Source organism: Podarcis erhardii (genome assembly GCF_964252035.2).
Source record: "Podarcis erhardii genome assembly, chromosome: 2".
NCBI lineage: Eukaryota > Metazoa > Chordata > Lepidosauria > Squamata > Lacertidae > Podarcis > Podarcis erhardii.
In genome coordinates, this window is record NC_138498.1 from 117,497,256 (window position 1) to 117,514,685 (window position 17,430).

General features: G+C 44.8%; 1 protein-coding gene across 2 annotated transcripts; it reads right to left on the bottom strand.

The window, feature by feature from the left end:
• Positions 1–80: 80 nt before the first annotated feature.
• LOC309336739 (zinc finger protein 202-like) lies at positions 81–16,487 on the bottom strand. Of its 2 annotated transcripts, none has more exons than XM_081852991.1 (5): positions 16,341–16,487; positions 14,199–14,270; positions 11,629–12,333; positions 2,960–3,092; positions 81–1,702 (listed from the first exon to the last, which is right to left on the bottom strand). In XM_081852991.1, exons 1-5 carry the CDS (start codon positions 16,410–16,412, stop codon positions 825–827), a joined length of 1,860 nt encoding a protein of 619 aa, XP_081709117.1. In that variant the 5' UTR covers positions 16,413–16,487; the 3' UTR covers positions 81–824. The 2 variants fall into 2 exon arrangements, with proteins under 2 accessions (XP_081709117.1, XP_081709118.1); XM_081852992.1 differs by having other exon boundaries at positions 11,629–12,338.
• Positions 16,488–17,430: the final 943 nt, after the last annotated feature.

Consider the following 17,430-nt stretch of genomic DNA (forward strand, 5'->3'; position numbering starts at 1 on the left):
CCAATGACAGTCTCCCTTTTGGTTGACCTCCCAGGGTTTATTTTCTGATATTGAATAAAAGACAAATGCAACAGCTGATGTTTCTCTCAAACAGAATATTTATATAGTTCCTGCATGTAGGTAAGACTTGTGCTCATTGACCAAGGTTTCGCGGTATTTTCGCAATCCGAACACACTTCCAGACCCACTCCTGTCGCATACTGCATTTGAAGCCCGCACAACACGTGACACACATTCCTCGCCCATCAGCTGAGTGAGCCCAGATGTTACACAGCCCATGTACGGTGGCCTGCTGGGGCCTGCAAAACCAAGGCTGCTTGTTAAGTGCCTGGCAGGCCACCCATACATGGCTAGCGTGTTCTGCTTGATGTGGCAGATCTTGCTTTTCGAAAACGTGTGGTGGGAGTCGCCAATGTGGTGCCTTCTACATGTTGCTGGACCAGCAGCTCCCATCTGGCCATTTTGGTTAGGGCTGATGGGGAGCAGAAGTCCCAACCACATTTTCAGTGCATTCCTGACGTATGATGTTATCAGGGCCAGCATATTTGCATTAAAAGCAATGGCAAATCGTTCCCACTCAGCAATGCGTCAGGCCCAACAAACCATCTTTTCAGTGCCTCGCAGAGTTACGCTCCTTGGTTGCTCTCGCCCTTCCTCTATAGGCCAAACTCTTTAGCTAGGACAGGTTTCTACACACTGAGCTGCCACAGGAGGTCAGCACCACAAAGGGTGCGTTTCCTGCCGCTGTCGATTCCCAAATAAAGCTTCAACCACACTCTTCGAAGGATTTCTCCGTCCTGCCCCTGCCCCCGCCCCCTTGCGCTCTAATCATTGGGATGGCTACTTTCCGGCACATATCCTGTTAACGTATTTAAGGGCTGAGCGGCTAGGGGGGCCTCCCCTCCCTTGGGCGCGATCACGCGGTTCCTCCCGCCCTGCCCCGACTTTTTCATGCACAGCAAAGTGCAGTTGCCCAGGACCACGTAACCCAGTGCCGGGGCGTTTAAGTGGCTACCCTTCCGGCAGGTCTCCCGCTCATGCTGGAGCAGCGACGCTCGGCGCCGGTAGCTTTTCCCACAGTCTTTGCAGCTGTATGGCCGTTCCCCAGTGTGGACCCGCTTGTGCTGGCTGAGGTTGGAGCTGGTGCTGAAGCTTTTCCCGCAGTCCGTGCATTTGTGGGGCCGCTCCCCCGTGTGGATCTTCACGTGCCGGCGCAGCTGGGACTGGCAAGGCCACCTCTTCCCGCAGTAGGAGCACTCGTACGACGGCGCCTTCTCCGGACGAGATACGTCGGGGCTCTGGGAGAAGCCTTTCCTGCACTCTGCCTTCTCAGGCGTCTCATTGGGGATTCTCCCTTCGGAGGGGTTTTTGTTGAAGCGTAGAACATCATCTTCTCTACAGTCAAAGCCTTTCCTCAGGGTGTTTCCCAGAGGGTCTTCCTGGTGCTTCTTCACCCCCTGCCGACTTGCGGGCCCTTCAGACACCTGGAACAAAGCCCCACTGCCCTTTTCCAAGGAGATCTCACTAAGTTCCACTCCCTTGGGTCTTTCTACATGAAGATTCTTCTCAGTTCCAGAAACAAACAGAGAATCCTGGGTAAATTCCCCCTGGGCTTTTTCTCTGGGCGCCCAACTTGCTTCAGCCTGCTCACATCTCTCCAGCTGACGATTCTCCTCCTCATTCTCACTAAGCTGCCCATCACCTAATAAAACAAAGAGAGGACAAGAATGTGGGTGTAAAGGAATAGTTCCCAATGTGGGCAGTGCTGGGGAGGGTACTAAGAGGCAAGTCGATGGCTGTTCCGGCCCTGGAGGTGTCTATCAGACTTTGAAAAGCTGAGATTACTGGATCAAGTTCATCCATTTTGTTGAAGTAATTAAACAGGGGGGTTGGACTAGATGGCCCTTGTGGTCTCTTCCAACTCTATGATTCTATGATTCTATGAAATAGTTTTAACTGGATTTTGAATAAATGTGCAATTGATTGTTGCTGTTTAGAACCTTATTGTGCTACTGTCTTTTCTGTGGCTTGTGCAAACCACTATTCTGAAGGATGCTTTTTATAGGGTAGGGAACATTGGAGTCATATGAGTTTATGGAATCAAGGGGGTGATTGCCTGAAAAAGTTTTGGAACCACTGGTTTAAAGAATTTGAAGTTTTTCCATTTTGAAAAAAACATGGAGCAGTGGCAGGGGGTGGCATGAAAGAAGGCTAAAATTTAGGCAGGGGGTAGAAAAAGTCAGTATATCTGTCTTCAATATTTTATCAATTTATTTCATAAACTGTATATAACCACTTGATTGCGAGGGGGGGACCCTCAAAGTGCAACTCTTTTGCAATGTAGCTCATATTTCTCGTCCTTCCCTGTTGCTGTATACTCTGCGTAATGGGGGAACGTGCCTGGAGCCTCATCAAAGGCTCAGGTCGTTAATCACGTCGGAGGACTCGACCAGAGGAGTCGCTCGGTCGAACGCAAGTCCGACACAAAGAGGCTTACAAAAAGAATAAAACAATGAAACTATCAGGAAGAAGAGAGTTTAAAACAACAATTTAAAACCATCAAAAATAACTGAAATCAACAATGAGTTAAAAAACAGGTTAAAACGCACATCAACGTTCAACATGTCTTCATAGGCTTGCCTCAACCATGTTTTTAGCTGGCACTGAAAGGAGTAAAGGCACCTGCCTGACGTCTGTTGACAGTGCGTTCCTAAGTGTGTGTTAAAATATAGATTTCTTGCAAATGCAGCATGATCTATATATTCCTAATGATCAAATCGCCCACTACCACGATCCCTCCACCCACTGGAGAAGTATTCTTGGCATGAGAAGATAGGTGTTCATCCCCATCCCCTGAAAAATGGGCCCTTCCTAAGAGAATGCCTCTCTCTTCCTCAGATCTGGTACCAATATGAACCCGTTCGATCAGCCCAGGCTCTCCTCTTCCAGCAACACTTACTGAGCAAGTTCGTCTCCCCATCACTGTCCTGCTCAACCGCCATGGGGAGCTGCAACTCTTCGGTGTCCGACGGGTCCTGTTCTGCCTTGGGGGAATTAACAATCACCCGCTCAAAAGGCTCCAGCTCCTGAAACTGAACAGGGGATACCATTCAGAAAACAGCCCTGCTAGATCAGGCCAACTCCCATTAGCCCCAGCCAGGCCGAAGGCGATGGGAGCAGTAGTGGAGTAGAACCTGCAAGAGTTGCCGTCTCGAGAACCACAGGTTGGGAAAGGCTTATCTATATAGCAGATAACTATAGTGGTACCTCAGGTTAAGTACTTAATTCGTTCTGGAGGTCCGTTCTTAACCTGAAACTGTTCTTAACTTGAAGCACCACTTTAGCTAATGGGGCCTCCTGCTGCCGCTGCACCGCCACCACACGATTTCTGTTCTCACCCTGAAGCAAAGTTCTTAACTCGAGGTACTATTTCTGGGTTAGCGGAGTCTGTAACCTGAAGCATATGTAACCTGAAGCGTTTGTAACCCGAGGTACCACTGTATCTCATATGTATCGATGAGTTGTTGTGGTGTAACGTTTGGGTTGGACTAGGACCTGTGAGACAAGAGTTCAAATCCCCACTCAGCCATGAAGCTCATTGGGTGAGCTTGGGCCAGTTGCTTACTCTCACCCAAACCCACCTGTAGTAAAGTTGGTACTGTTTAGAAATTATTCTTTGGTCAAGTGAAAGGAGTGAAGCCTTGTGGGAATCTCATCGGCCACAAGGACCCTGGGAAAGAGGTTGTGTATCTTTAAACTCCAGACTAGCAGGCTCCTTGGCGTGAAAGTTTTATTGGGATGAAGGAAGCCTTGATTTAATGAAAGGGCTGACACCTGGGTCTAAGAGTGTGAATATCCCCCCCAATGATGTTATCTGTCCTTGAATTGCTTGGGAATGTGTATCTGCAAAGTTTCCGCGGAAGGGAGGAAACCCTTTGATTTGAGTTCTGGATTCTAAATTGACCCAGCTGCCAAGGGGTAGATTGATTGACTAGCAAGCCAGTCATTGGTGAATTCAAATATTAATTAAGACTTATGATTGGCTTGAGAGTTATGACGCCAAGTGCGATTTTTTTTTTTTTTACAGATCTTTCTTTTTTTTTATTAAGGATTTTCTTGTTTTACAGAAGTGTAGTGCCTCGTATTTTTTTTTTCCCCTTCTTCTTCCATGTAACATTTTTACAAATCCGTTTCATTTGTTGAGGCATTAGGGGGAGAAGAAAACAGAAAGAAAAAAGAAAGGGGGGTTGGGGAGAGGGAGGATGGATGGGGGTGGGGTCGGGTGGCGGTGTTTCTATTATGCTTAATGTATGTAGTTTGGTGTCAGCGTTGCTTGTGTTGTTCACTTGTGTTCCTTTGGTGGTGAGAGAGGTTGGGGTTGGCTTAGGGTGTGATTGTTTGCTTGTGATTGGCTGTGGTGATCTTTGTTTTCGTGTGTGAGTGAGGTGGGTGGGTGTTTTGGATCAGGTTAGCCATATTGATTTGTATGCTGTTGGTGGATTATTGTCATTGTCCTGTTGGGCTGTGTATGTGATAAAGGGGAGCCATACCGGGGTGAAGGCGTCTTCTTCTGTTTGTCCCCGTGTCAGTTTCAGTTTATTAGTTAATTTTTCTAGTAGGGCTGTTTCCCATACTATTTGGTACCATTGGTCCATGCTTACTCCTGACAGGTCTCTCCAGTGTCTGGTTATGATGTTTCTGGCTGCTGAGAGCAGGTGGGTTATGAGTTCTTTGTGGTGTAAATGGGCATTGTTGTCTTGGAAGATGTTTAGTAGGGCCAATTCTGGGGTGATGTCTATTACTTGCTTAGTTATTTTACATATTTCTTGTATGGCTGTTGTCCAGAATAGTTGAATTTTGGGACACTCCCACCACATGTGGAGGTATGTGCCTGTGGAGGTGCACCCTCTCCAGCATTTTGGTGAGGTTCCTGGGTGTATTAGCGCTAGTTTCCTTGGTGTTAGGTACCACCTGTAGGTGAGTTTCAGTGTGAGTTCTTTTCTTTTCGTTGATATGGATTTAAAGGGGGGTTTAGACCACATTCTGGTCCATTGAGTGGGGTTAATCTCATAGCCTATGTCATTCTCCCATTGTTTTTTGATTGTGTCTAGGGGATTTGCGGGATTTTGGAGTAGTATTTTGTATATTGCGGATACCGTCCCTTTACCGTTTCCCTTTGTTGTTAGGAGGAGGTTTTCGAAGGTTGTCAGGGGCCTAGTTGCTGCTGATTTTACTGTTGGGTTGTTTAAGAAGGCATGTAGTTGGTGTTGTGTTAACCAGGTCATTTGGGTGTCTTCTAGTTTGTCTTGTATTTCTTGTGTTGACAAGGGTTTGTTATTTTATAAAAGTCTATTAGGCGATATAAGCCTTTGGTTCGCCAGGTTTTTGTCTGGAGGTTTTGTGCTGCATGGTAGAATAATGGGTGGTACGCCAGGGGGATTAGTGGGGATGGGGTTGGGGATAGTTTGCCTATTTGTGTTTTCCATGCTTTGAGCATGGTCTGTGTGTACCTGTTAAGTGTTGTGGGAATTTTCTTTAGTTTGTTTGGGAGGAGTGGGTATGTTGTGGTGCAGGTGTTTTCAATTGTGTCCCTCTCTAGGTGTACCCATTGTTTTGTCTCATCTTCTAGTATATATGGGATTATATGGCGTATTTGGTTGGCATTGTAATATGCTTCTATGTTGGGGATTCCCCATCCTCCTTCTGAGGTGGGGAGGTGCACGCCAAGTGCGAATTGTGAATAAAAGATCAGAGGATTGTCTGAGAAGTTGCTCTATGCCATTGCTCACTGCAATCCGCAAAGATGCCCGGCTGTGATGTCCCACCTAATAGCCGTCGTTTCGTCTTTTGAAATGGAGATCTACAAAAGCCTTCAATTTGCGGATTCTTGAAAAGGACTCTGACTATCCTATTTGTGTTTGACTTTGTGAGTATAGAAGTTAGTGAGACTATGCAACGTCTTTATTTTCTTATCTGTAATTTTCAAAAGATGTGCCTGCTTCTTTTAGCATGTTTACTTATGTCATTTTAAAATAAACCTTTTAAAAGAGAAACTGTTTTAGTTTTGTGTGCCTTCCCGGGGGAATAGCTAAGTCCTAGCTTTACGCTTGGTTACGCTATACCGTAGAATTTCTGTCTGCCTGAACCATCCCCGAAAAAGGACCCAAGTCTTTCATATATTAAAGAAAGAGCAACTGGACATAATATGTCTGCAAGAAACTCACATTGCCAGAATACATAGAAAACTCTTGATAAATAAAAGATTAGGACTGGAATTTATTTCCTCAGATAAAGTTAAGAAAAGAGGAGTCGTGATCTATGTTAAGGAAAAATGGGAACCAAAAATGATTTTTAAAGATGAACAAGGAAGGTTTCTGGCAGTGGAAATTCAAATACAAGGAGAAAAAATTTTGATTGTAGGAATTTATGCACCTAATGAGGGGAAGGCTGAATTTTTCAAGAAGTTGCATGAGACATTAACGGACTTTATGGACCATAAAATAATAATGATGGGCGATATGAATGGAGTCGTCTCCACAAATATGGACAAAGCTCAAAGACAAGTAATCTCTAAGGATGGGAGACTACCAAAGACCTTTTTTGAACTGACTGACACAATGGACTTGATTGACATTTGGAGAACAAGGAACCCTCTGGAAAGGGAGGGGACCTTCTTCTCTGAAGCTAAAATGACATGGACCAGGATTGACCAAATATGGATCTCTAGCAATCTGGCACCAAGGGTTAAAAATATAGAAATCTGCCCAAAAACCTGCTCTGATCATAATGCAGTAAAGATGGAAATGAAATTGACAACAGCTGGAACTTTTAGATGGAGAATGAATGACACCCTTTTTAGAGATGAAGAAATTTTAAAAAAGGCCCAAAAAACTCTGAAAGACTACTTTGAAATAAACCTTAGAACAGATCTGGAAAGAAGAATAATATGGGACGCAAGTAAGGCTGTCATGCGTGGTTTTCTAATTCAACAAAATTCGATAAAAAGGAAACAACAAAACGAGAAGAAAGAAAAAATCTGGAATCAAATGAAAGAAGGAGAGAAGAAACTGAGGTCAAAACCAAAATCCCAGGAGATTTTAAGAGAAATAAAATATTACCAGACCCAATACATGGAACTGATGAACCAAGAAATAGAATGGAAAATAAAACAAATGAGGCAAAAAACTTTTGAATCAGCAGACAAATGTGGGAAATTGCTGTCATGGCAATTGAAAAAGAGGCAAAAGTTGAATACTGTGACGTCCCTTGAAGTAGAGGGGAAATTTGTAAATAAACCAAATGAAATCAGTAATTGTTTCCAAAGTTTCTTCAAGAAATTATACGCACAAGGGCCGAAAGACGAGCAAGAGATAGAAGAATTTATTAAAAAATATGGATTATCAAAGATCTCGGAAAAAAATAAAAGGACTTTAAATGAAAAAATCACGAACCAGGAAATTGAGGGTGCCATCCAGAATATGCAATTGGGAAAATCACCAGGGCCAGATGGACTGACGGCGAGATACTATAAAGCAATGAAGGAATGGTTAATACAACCATTGAAAGAAGTGTGTAACCAAATCTTGGAGGGGAAAAAGGCTCCCGAATCGTGGAAAGAAGCATTCATTTCACTTATACCGAAGACAGAAACTGAGAAACATCAAGTTAAGAACTACCGCCCTATATCACTCTTAAATGTGGATTATAAAATTTTTGCAGACATTTTAGCAAAAAGATTTAAAAAAGTGTTGGTAGAGGAGATTCAGAAAGACCAAACAGGCTTTCTCCCAGGGAGACATATGTCAGAGAATGTAAGGAATATTATAGACATTTTGGAACTATTGGAGACTGATTTAAATAGAAAAGCAGTATTGATTTTTGTGGACGCGGAGAAAGCCTTTGACAATATTTCTTGGAGTTTTATGAGGAAGAATCTCCATGGGATGGGGGTAGGCCAAAGTTTTGAAAACGGTATAGGTGCAATATATTCAGAGCAAAAAGCTAAATTAATTGTGAATGGTGTTGTTATGGATGAAATCTCAATAGAAAAAGGGACACGACAGGGTTGCCCAATATCCCCTCTATTATTCATATCGGTCCTGGAGGTGTTGTTGAATATGATTAGAAGGGATCAGCTGGTTGAAGGAATACACCTCGGAGCTAAACAATATAAGTTAAGAGCATTTGCAGACGACCTAGTTTTGACATTACAACAGCCAGAAGTCAGTACAAAAAGAGTTTTAGAATTAATTGAAATATTTGGTCAAGTGGCTGGTTTTAAACTAAATAAGCAAAAGACAAAGGTACTGGAAAAAAATCTAACGATGGGGGAAAAAGATAGCTTTCAAAGGGAAACTGGTTTGGAGATAACAAAAAAGGTGAAATATCTGGGGGTGAATTTAACATCCAAAAATATGAACCTGTTTAAAGACAATTATGAGAAATGTTGGTTAGAAGTGAAGAAAGATCTTGACACATGGTCTAGATTGAGATTATCCTTGTTAGGCCGAATTGCTGTTATTAAGATGAATGTATTGCCGAGATTGTTGTTTCTGTTTCAGACATTGCAAATTATAGACAAGATGGATTGTTTCAAGAAGTGGCAGAAAGATATATCTAAATTTGTCTGGCAGGGCAAAAAACCCAGAATAAAATTTAAGATTTTAACTGATGCAAAAGAAAGGGGGGGTTTTGCGCTGCCGGACTTAAGACTTTATTATGAAGCAGCAGCTTTTTGCTGGTTGAAGCAATGGCTACTTCTTGAAGACACAGATATTTTAGACTTGGAAGGGTATGATAACAATTTTGGCTGGCATGCATATCTATGGTATGACAAGGCAAAGATATACAAAGGTTTTAAAAATCATATTGTCAGGAAAGCTTTATATAATGTTTGGAATCGATATAAGGATTTGTTGGAAAATAAAACACCCAGATGGTTGTCACCAATGGAAGCTAGAGCGGTAAAAAAACTTAACATGGACTCTAATTGGCCAAAATACAGTGAAATTATAGAATATGATGGTGAAAAAGTTAAATTACAGAGCTTTGAGAAATTAAAATCCAAAGTTCGAGACTGGTTACATTACTATCAGATAAATGAAACTTTTAAGCAGGACAAGAAACTAGGATTTCAGAAAGAGAGGTCGAAATTGGAAACAGAACTGTTAGAGACCAATACTAAGAATTTGTCTAAAATGTATAACTTGTTGCTGAAATGGAATACACAGGATGAAACAGTTAAATCAGCAATGATTAAATGGGCACAAGACTTAGGTCATGATATTATGTTTGCTGACTGGGCACAGTTATGGACCACAGGACTTAAATTTACGGCATGTAGTGCCTTGAAAGAAAACATAATGAAAATGATCTATAGATGGTACATGACTCCAGTCAAGCTTGCAAAGATATATCATTTGCCCAGTAACAAATGCTGGAAATGTAATGAATGTGAAGGAACTTTTTATCATCTTTGGTGGACCTGCCCAAAGGTTAAAGCCTACTGGGAAATGATCTATAATGAAATTAAGAAAGTCCTTAAGTGGACATTTGTAAAAAAACCGGAGGCTTTTCTCTTGGGCATGGTCGGCCAATTGGTACCAAAAAAAGATAAGATCTTTTTTATGTATGCAACTACAGCAGCAAGAATACTCCTAGCAAAGTATTGGAAGATGCAAGAACTACCTACTCTGGAAGAATGGCAGACGAAGGTGACTGAATTTATGGGACTGGCAGAGATGACCGGCAGAATCCGTGATCAGAGGAAGGAGACGGTGGAAGAGGATTGGAAAAAATTTAAATCATATCTTAAGAACTGTTGCAAAATTTCGGACTGATAAAATGTCAAGGGTTAAGAATTAGAGAATTATAGTTGGAAATATTTAAGTTAAGAAAATCATGAAGGAAATCAAATTTTGAAAAGGAATGAAGGATTGCTAAAAATTTTGGACACAGGGGTGCAGGGAAGGGGAGGCATGGGGAAGTCATGTATTATTTGTTTGTTTGTTTAATTTTGTGTTTTCTGTTTTATGAAAATTAATAAAAATTATTTAAAAAAAAAAAAAAGAATTTCTGTCTGCAAGTTTGTGGATACAACTTGTAGAGTGGGGATAGCCAGTGATAACGGGTCACAGCCTTCTCCCTGGGTTGTGATTCTGGGTCCCCTGGAATAGAGGGAGTGGTGGCAGCCCTACCGGGTCGATTTCGTTCTGTTTTGCAAAAAGTAATGTGCCTGCCAACCTTGCCCTGGGAGACCTGGTCTGGCCGGAGAGCAGAGACAGGTGAGGGAGGGGCAAGCGGTTGGGGGCAAACATTTACTACATGGTGGCAGCGGCGGGATGCCGCTACACCTGAACTTTACTACATGGTGGCAGCGGTGGGATACCGCTACACCTACGTTTACTACACCACCTCACAAGGTTGTTGTGAGGAGGACTATGTAAACCACCATGAGCTCCTGGGAGGCAAGATGGGATAATAATGTAAATAATAATAATAATAATAATAAGCAAAGCAGGCAACCAAATGTCCCCTTTAAACAAAAGGCGTATTAAAAACTTCACCTGCCTCTACTGTTTATCCCAGCAACCTGGTATTACAAAGATAGACTGCCTCTGCACATGGAAGGCTCCTTTAACTCAGGGGTGAGGAATCCCTGGTCCTCCTGATTGGATTCCAATTCCCATCAGCCCCAGCCAGCACATGCCAACCATGAGGGATGGTGATTTATTAAATTTCTGTACTGCCCATCTGAAAATCACAGGGTGGTTTATAGTATAAAAATATACGAATGCACACCATAATAACAAACAAAACCAATCCCCCCCTACAGTTTAAAAGGCTATAGATTGTTTAATTAGTCAAAGGCCTGGGAAAAGAGGACTGTTTTTTTGTCTGTGTGTAATGGAGGCACCAGGCGAGGCGCCCTGGGGAGAGCATCCCACAAATGGGGAGGCACCACAGAAAAGGCCTGTTCTTATGTTGTCACACTGCGGACCTCTTGCAGAGGAAACACACAAAGAAGGGCCTCTGATGATGATCGTAGGGTCCAGGTTGCTTCATATGGGGAGACGTGGTCCTTGAGATCTGATGAAAATCATACCTCAAGGAGCTATGATTCAGTTTCCCCCTGATTTAACTACTCCCCACCTGCACAATGGCACAGAGAGGAATGATGTGCAACCTGATAGAGAGATTACAGTGGTGCCTCGCAAGACGAAATTAATCCGTTCCGCGATTCTCTTCGTCTAGCGGTTTTTTCGTCTTGCGAAGCAAGCCCATTGACGGCTTAGCGGATTAGCGCTATTAGCGGTCTAGCGGCTTTTAGTGATCAGCTGAGAGGCGGCTTATCAGCGGAACAGCTGATAAGCGGCTTAGCGGCTTAGGAAAGGGGGGAAAAAAGCGAAAAAAACTCGCGGGAACTCGCAAGATTTCTTCGTCTTGCGAAGCAACCCCATAGAGAAATTCGTTTAGCGAAGTGCCTCCAAAACGGAAAACCCTTTCGTCTAGCGGGTTTTCCGTCTTGCGAGGCGTTCGTCTTGCGGGGCACCACTGTAATTACACCCAAGAGCAGGATGCATTTCCTGCATAAGTCCTCAGGACTGAGTCCAAGCAGAATGCACTCACCGGTTCTTCTCTCCTCTCCAGCCTCAGCAGGAAATCCTCCGCCAGGGCCACCGCCTGGGCACAGGTCTGTGGGCAGCCTTCCCTGACCCAGCTCTGCATTTCCTGGGGCAGGACAGCTAGGAACTGCTCCAGGGTCACCAGTTCTAGGATCTGCTCCTTGCTGTGCCTCTCGGGCCTCAGCCACTGGCGGCAAAGCCCCTGGAGCCGCCTGCACACCTCGCGGGGACCCTCGGCCTCCCAGTAGCAGAACCGCCGGAAGCACTGGCACCGAGTCTCCAGGCCAATGGGCTCGTCCTCCTCCATCATCTCTTCTTTTACTCTTGCAGGGGGGTCTGGGCTGCTTTCATGGGCCTTCTGGAGGGCTTCTCTAGGAAGGCTGGGGAGAATTGGGGTGGCATACCCTCTTCTTGGCCAAGACGAGGCCCGGAATTCCTTGGGGTCTTCCCCTGAGTGGAGCAGAGACAGCTGTGAGGGTCTCCATCCTAAGCAAGGGGCCTGCATGGTCTTCAGGAACTCCTGCCACTGGGCCTCCCAGCATGGCTGCAGCTCCTCTTCAGGTTCCTGCTTAATTGGCTTTGGAGCCGTCCCAGCCAGAAGCTCTGTGCTGGTCCCCACCTGGGTGACATGAAGGTCTGTTTCGCCCCCCTCTGGCCTGTCCCCCTTTTCAGATCCATCGGAGTCCTGCTTCTCTGTTTTTATTTCTTTCTGCCCTGCGAATTAACAATCAATGTCACAACAACAACAAAATCTTTGACCTCATTTCACCACCTTCCTCCCAAAGGTGTTGAAAGCAATCTGTTGCGGAGGAAGGTTTATCAGCCCCCCCATCAGGTAACTATTTATCTAGTAACAAGGACAGCAATCTAGCAATCATATGCCCTGTCGGGGGAGACCGTAAGAACATAAGACAAGCCTTCTGGACTGGGTCAATGGTCCATCTAGTACTGTATCGACTCCCAGCAGCTGGCAAACATTGCCTCTGACAGTGGACTGATAACATAGCCCCCCAGAGCTAGCAGCCATTGATATTGCCTGTCTGTGGAGATTGTCAAAGAGAAGCAGGTGCAGTAAATGATCCATCTTTTTCGACTGGGGCAGCCTCCACCCTGCAAGACGAGCCCTGATGGATCAGACCAAAAGTCTGGGTAGTTCAGCATCCTTTTCACTCAGGTGCCTGACACATACATACAGGGTGCCTGCAAGCAAAGTGTGATGGCAACAGGCCTCATGAAGAAATAAGAACGTGAAGTTCTGCTGGATCAGGGCTCTTTTTATGTCCTTACTAATAATCAGTGCTTTTTTATGGGGGAGTTAACCACAAAGTTTGTTTGATTATTTATTTATTTAGTCGCAGTGCCACAGGCACACACAACCCAGGTGGTGGGCCAAAATATAAGATCTGATTAATAAACTCAAGCAGACAGTGATCTGGATTAGAAATGGCCACAACTTTATTTATTACATATATAGGTGGTATTTCTTTTACTCAGGCATTGGGTGGATATCGATTTCAGCTCCTCCCAGCCAAAAAACCCCAATTATTTAATTTTGAAAAGGTAAGGGAACTCAGTTCTTGCCCAACCACCCCACCCCACGTTGTTTATTCATAAACAACGTTTTCTGTTTGGGAAAGGCCATAGCTCAGTGGCAGAGCCTCTGCTTTGCACCCAGAAGGTTCCAGATTCTACCCCCCAAGTATCTCCGGGTAGGAATGGGAGAGATAGAATCCTAGAATCCTAGAGTTGGAAGAGACCACAAGGGCCATCGAGTCCAACCCCCTGCCAAGCAGGAAACACCATCAGAGCACTGCTGACATATGGTTGTCAAGTCTCTGCTTAAAGACCTCCAAAGAAGGAGACTCCACCACACTCCTTGGCAGGCAATTCCACTGTCAAACAGCTCTTACTGTCAGGAAGTTCTTCCTAATGTTTAGGTGGAATCTTCTTTCTTGTAGTTTGGAACCATTGCTCCGTGTCCGCTTCTCTGGAGCAGCAGAAAACAACCTTTCTCCCTCCTCTATGTGACATCCTTTTATATATTTGAACATGGCTATCATATCACCCCTTAACCTCCTCTTCTCCAGGCCAAACATGCCCAGCTCCCTTAGCCGTTCCTCATAAGGCATCGTTTCCAGGCCTTTGACCATTTTGGTTCCAGATCCCTGGAAGCTGCTGCCTGTCAGTGTGCAGACACGACTGAGCTAACTGGACCAGTGGTCTGACTCAGTGCACAGCAGCTTCCAATGTCCCTGCTGCTTGCAACCCCCCTTGGAAATGGCTGGTTGCAACAAGCATCGCACCCAGAGCCTCTCTTCCTTTTCCTCACCACCCCTACAGCTTTGATCCTGGCCCCACTGAAACAACAACAACAACTTATTAACTTTGTATACCTCCCTATACCCCGCTGGTGCCAGTGAAAGGGAGCGCCTTCTGATCTGGCGGGGGAAAGTGGCTTTAAAGTGCCTCTATTTTGCAAAGCTCCCTCTCTGCAAGCATGGATTTTCTGCAGTCCACCCCCTACCCAAACATTCCGCTTTCTCTGAATTATTTCCCTCCTTCCGTTGAGCTCACCTTCCCTTTGCAGCCGTTGCATTGCACTCTTCTGGCGATCTGCAATCTGGCGATCTTGCAGCTGTTTCCAGACTAGAAAGAAATATACATATATATGCAGAAGTTAAAAGAGATGCAGCTGCAAGGAGAGGAAGCCGGAAGAGCAGTCCTCCGAGTTTTTGCATCTGTTGTGCCTTGCTGGGTCTCTCTAGGAAAGACATCTCGGTGCATTTAACCACCCCCCACCCCCTTTAGGCGAAGCGTAGGAGACGCTAAAGCAAGAGAGGGGAACCCTTTTCAGCCTAAGGGTTATATTCGCTTGAGCTGAGTCGGGGCACAAAGCAGCAGTGGGCGGGGCCAGAGGCGAAAGAGGGCGGAACCATGAATGCAGATTTCACCTTTTCTGCAGTAGGGAACCAATATAAGATGGGGAGACATCTGGCTTGCTAGTAGGGGTCTTAGTGGACCACCAGCTGCATCAACAGTGTGATGCAGCAGCAAAAAGAGCTAATGCTATTCTAGGCTGCAGCACCCAGATCAAAGGAAGTTATACAGTGCTCCCATCATCCCTAGCTAACAGGACCAGTGGTCAGGGATGATGGGAATTGTGGTCCCAAAGCGTCTGGAGGGTCGAGTTTGCCTATGCCTGAGCTAGAGCCTGTAGAGAGGGGGCTGTTTTGTGTGTAGGGAAAAACCCTTAAGCATATTTTCTCCTTCTCCACAAAAAACAAAACAAAACAAAACAAAACAAAACAAAACAAAACAAAACAAAACAAAACCCAAAGGAAGTTATACAGTGGTACCTCAGGTTACATACGCTTCAGGTTACAGACTCTGCTAACCCAGAAATAGTACCTCCAGTTAAGAACTTTGCTTCAGGATGAGAACAGAAATTGTGCTCTGGCAGCAGGAGGCCCCATTAGCTAAAATGGTGTTTCAGGTTAAGAACAGTTTCAGGACCTCTGGAACGAATTAAGTACTTAACCCGAAGTACCACTGTAAAGGTAAAGGGACCCCTGACCATTAGGTCCAATCGTGGCCAACTCTGGGGTTGCGGCACTCATCTCACTTTATTTATACAGCTTCCGGGTCATGTGGCCAGCATGACTAAGCTGCTTCTGGCGAACCAGAGCAGCGCACGGAAACACCGTTTACCTTCCCGCTGGAGTGGTACCTATTTATCTACTTGCACTTCGACGTGCTTTCAAACTGCTAGGTTGGCAGGAGCAGGGACTGAGCAACGGGAGCTCATCCCGTTGCGGGGATTCGAACCGCCGACCTTCTGATTGACAAGTCCTAGGCTCTGTGGTTTAACCCACAGTGCCACCCGCATCCTTTTTAAAGGAAGTTATAGTACCATTCTACTCTGCCTTGGTCAGACCACACCTGGAATACTGTGTCCAGTTCTGGGCACCACAATTTAAGGAGGATATTGATAAGTTGGAAAGTGTGCAAAGGAGGGCGACCAAGATGATCAAGGATCTGGAAACCAAGCCTGATGAGGAAGGGTTGAAGGAGCTGGGTATGTTTAGCCTGGAAAAGAGGAGACTGAGAGGAGATAGGCTAGCCATCTTTAAATATCTCAAGGGATGTCACATGGCTGTCAGATGGAGCAAGCTTGTTCTCTCCTGCTCCAAAGGGTAGAACTCAAACCAATGGTTTCCTTAGATTCCAACCAAGCATCAGAAAGAACTTTCTGACAGTAAGAGCTGTTAGACAGTGGAACAGACTCTCCTTCATTGGAGGTTTTTAATATTTGTTTTAATTTGGATGCATTTCCCACCTTGGCAGCCTTCTGATGAAAGGCTTATAAAATGTTCTAATTAATTAATTAAAATTGGAGGTGAGTGAAGCACAATGCTCGCAGTACTAAGCTCTCTGGAGGAAAGGCAGCACAATAAACAGCTGTCAAGAGACAGAAGTGCTTTGTGCACTGTTCTTCTCTGGCTACTATAAAAGAAACAGGAGTAAGTTTTGGGAAAAAGCTACAAGCTGGAATAACGCCCTCTCCACCCCCACCCCCAATCTCAAAACAAGCCTTGGAATAGATTCACATCTTCTTTTCTGTTTAATGGTTGATATCTACACCCAGAAGCCGACTTGGTTGGAATCCTGAAGAAAAGCTGTTTTCCAGGATTGCCTGTGGGCAGCAACCTTATTCACCTGTTGAAATTTTGTCTCCGATGCAGAACTGCTGGTGGGGTGCGTGGGGTTGAGAGCTGGCAGCCCCAACATCAACTTGAGTAACACTATTTTCTCAACATGACTGGTTGCTTAATGGGAAATGATCACCACAGACCAAGCAAGTCCAGCCGCCACCATCCTGAGTTTTCACCCTCCTCTACCACCAAGGCCAAAGGGAAGGCAAGCTGGTAAGGGGTCTGGCTTCTGGAATGCCTGTAGGCCCCATTGCTACGGGCGACGCTTACAACAAATGGAACCCAAAGAGCAGCTTGGGAGAGCTGGATTATGAAGGCATACAATAAGACAAGAGACAGAAGGCTGGAGATACTTTTACTTAAAGCATTTTTTGAAATCCCCTCTTCACCCTCCCGCAAACAAAAGGGACTGCACCCCTCAGGCCACACACCCCTGTATTAACACTGGACAGGTCATTTTGGCACCTTCATTATATGTTTTTCATTTACTCAGTTCTTCCTGGACTGTTTTTACCCCCAGTCCTACTGAAGCAGGATGTGAAAAAAATCAGTTAGAAACTTATAAATGCTCCTCCCTGCAGAAATCGTTAGTAAAAGGCGATTTATACAATCTGAGGTAAAGTTGGAGTATTCTTCCTGGGCTGTTAATATCAGCAACAGATGCTACTGCTTGCAGTCTATTCTGTTTTTACACTTCATTTGTTCTACTGCTGCTGGATATTTTTTATTTTTTCTTAATAGAAGCAGTTTAGCTCAGTCAGTAGAGCATTAGACTTTTAATCTCAGAGCTGTGGGTTCCAGTCCCACGTTGAGGAAGATTCCTGCACGGCTGGGGGTTGTCCAAGATGATCCACGTTGTCCCTTCTACAATTATATAAAAAAAAATAAATTCAAGTTACAGCAGCAATATAACTCAATAATGTACCAGGGATTGAACCAGGCACCTTCTACATGCAAAACAGATGTTATACCACTGAGCTACAGCCCTTCTCTAAACAGCTGCAGGGACCCTCCCATTCACACCAAGGAAAGATTGCAGGGGCAACAGTTTCAAAGGAAAGTAATCAAGCCTAAAGGAAGGAAATTGCAGTGGC

Bases quoted from the DNA above. Each gene is read 5' to 3' on its own strand.
- LOC309336739 (XM_081852991.1), bottom strand. From the start codon at position 16,412: ATGTTGGGGCTGCCAGCTCTCAACCCCACGCACCCCACCAGCAGTTCT. The intron at 12,334-14,198 runs GTGAGCTCAACG...TTCGCAGGGCAG, and splicing joins GCAACGGCTGCAAAGGGAAG to AAAGAAATAAAAACAGAGAA. The intron at 3,093-11,628 runs GTGAGTGCATTC...TCCCCTGTTCAG, and splicing joins TGGAGAGGAGAGAAGAACCG to TTTCAGGAGCTGGAGCCTTT.